Source organism: Limulus polyphemus, unplaced genomic scaffold (assembly GCF_000517525.1).
Source record: "Limulus polyphemus unplaced genomic scaffold, Limulus_polyphemus-2.1.2 Scaffold1219, whole genome shotgun sequence".
Classification (NCBI taxonomy): Eukaryota; Metazoa; Arthropoda; class Merostomata; order Xiphosura; family Limulidae; genus Limulus; species Limulus polyphemus.
Genome location: NW_013666829.1, coordinates 151,638 through 154,090, shown reverse-complemented (window position 1 = coordinate 154,090; position 2,453 = coordinate 151,638). Strand labels below are relative to the sequence as shown.

The window sequence follows — 2,453 nt, the reverse complement described above, 5'->3', positions numbered from 1 at the left end:
GTTAATTACTTTGCTTCAGCAATACTGAATTCACTAGTTGTTTGTTACAAATTTTGTGCAAAGTTACACGAGGGCTATCTGCCCTAGCCATCCCTAATTTAGCAGTGTAAGACTAGAGGGAAGACAGCTAGTCATCATCACCCACCTCCAACTCTTGGGCTACTCTTTTACCAATGAATAGTGGGATTGACCGTCACATTATAATGTCTCCACAGCTGAAAGGGCGAGTATGTTTGGTGTGACTAGGATTCAAACCCACGACCCGCAGATTACGAGTGGAGCGCCCTAACCACCTAGCCATGCCGGACCAAATTCACTAGTATGATGTGCACAATTTGCTTGTATAATTTGTTTTAAAAATGGGTCTAGAAAATGGACTGGTACGTTTACTTGTTAGAAAGCACATTATTAAAAATATTACTGTTACGACAATAGCTTTTAACTATGACACGATATAAATTACTTATAAATACAGCACATCCTAAATATGTATTGTTCAAACAAGAAGTTGCTGGAAAATACCTGAAAGAAGACAAGGAAACAATCCAACTTCTTTTTACTTGAGCCACTGTTAAAATACTGTCCACAGGTCTCTAGCAGAATACAGACAAGACGAATTCTAAAAAGGTTATCTGGTGAGTCCAGCTCAGAATAGGAATCTGTAAACATTTCAAATTTAAAAAAATTCTATTAATACTGAAATTACTACCTTAAATATTTCAAAAGATAATAGGTAAACAAAATCACTGGAGGTATTCTTATTAATACATGCTCACCACTACTTTACAAGATGACAGCAGCAAATATTCACAGGGTACTGTGTAGTGCATGTGATTACACTGTACATGGCATCAACTTGTAGTCATTAAGTATACTAAAAGAAGCACCAAATTCAATTAAAGTGTTATAATTCTGTGTGATTTAAATGTAATGGGAGAATGAAATTATTCATCAAAATATCAAGTGCATATATAATGTGGAAAGAGCATTACAATGATGAGAAAAAACGAACATATGTTTATGACAAAGCTACTAAGGCTATCTGCTGCCATCCCTAATTTTGAACTGCTGACCAGAAAGGCAACTAGCTTGTAGCATCCACCAACAAATCTTGATCTATTCTTTACCAAGAAATAATGGGATTGCCTGTTACATTATAAATCCCCCATGGCTGAAAGGGTGAGCATATTTGGCACCGTGTTTCAATCCCATGACTGACAGATAGTGAGTTTAGCATCCTAACCACCAGGCCATCTAAGACCAAAAAAAGAAAACAAGGAGCACAACACAAACAAAAATAAAATTTATAAAGGTAACTGTTTTGGTGTTTAAATAACACAATAATAGTATTAAAAATGTAAATTACCGAATTTTATACATGACAGTATGTACACTCATAAACTTTAGCAACAAATATTATAGAAATACAAAGCATTGTTACTCAATGATTAAAAACACAATATAACAAATCCAGAGAAATATGCAAGAAAAGCAAGTATTTCACTAAAACATTATGGTATTCACACCTTGGTCATAGTTTAAGTTCTTTAACATTAATGATTAATTACAAATGAAAAAATTTACAAATATAAGGCTTAACATTCAAAAACAATCAATAAACTTGAATTGTTTAACAAGAGCACAAGAAATTTTAACAAAGAAATATTAAACCACAGTTTATAACAAGTACATAAACATAGTTATGTTTAATACATATTTCATGCAATTTTTGAAACATAAAATTCAAAGAGTTTTCCAAGAATTTCTAGGATAAAAGGAATATATTTTCAAGAATAACCTTCAAATATTTATCAAGTTATTAAAGACAAAAGATCTTTTTTTTTACTGAGGAAATAGTATCAGTGTTAGTTGTAAAAAAATTAAAATATTAATTCATGATTAGCTTTAATGATCACAGGTTTCAATGAGTTGCACGTTTTAGTCACAATGATTCTTTTTGCATTTCATGTGGCTGCTTAAGTTTGTTATGAATTTTGCGCAAAGCTACACGAGGGCTATCTGCACTAGACATCCCTGATTTAGCAGTGTAAGACTAGAGGGAAGGCAACTAGTCATCACCACCCACCATCAACTCTTGGGCTACTCTTTTACCAACGAATAGTGGGATTGACCGTCACATTATAATGCCCCCATGGCTAAAAGGGCGAGCATGTTTGGTGTGATGGGGATTTGAACCCACAGATTGTGAGTCGAGTACCCTAACCACCTGGCCATGCCGAGCCTGACTGCTTACGTGTTGATTCTTCCACTATATACAAGTCTATAGATTTTTTGTTGAGGAAGCAAAAAGCTTTGCTTAGGGACTGCTGCTGTAGATTTTCAGCCAGGGATTACACTCTTCATCAAGCCATTTATAACTGAAAGTACACCTTCCAGGTATAGTGACTGACTGTTGTCAATTAATTATAGTATTTTGGCACTTGTGTATAAAG

General features: G+C 34.2%; 1 protein-coding gene across 1 annotated transcript in view; it reads right to left on the bottom strand.

Moving 5' to 3' along the window:
• LOC106462664 (regulator of nonsense transcripts 2-like) overlaps positions 1–2,453 on the bottom strand; it is a 126,482-nt gene that overhangs the window by 26,377 nt on the left and 97,652 nt on the right. The window contains exon 31 of the mRNA XM_013922608.2: positions 523–659. Coding sequence (XP_013778062.1) covers positions 523–659 — 137 coding nt within the window. The remainder of the gene's footprint in view (positions 1–522; positions 660–2,453) is intronic.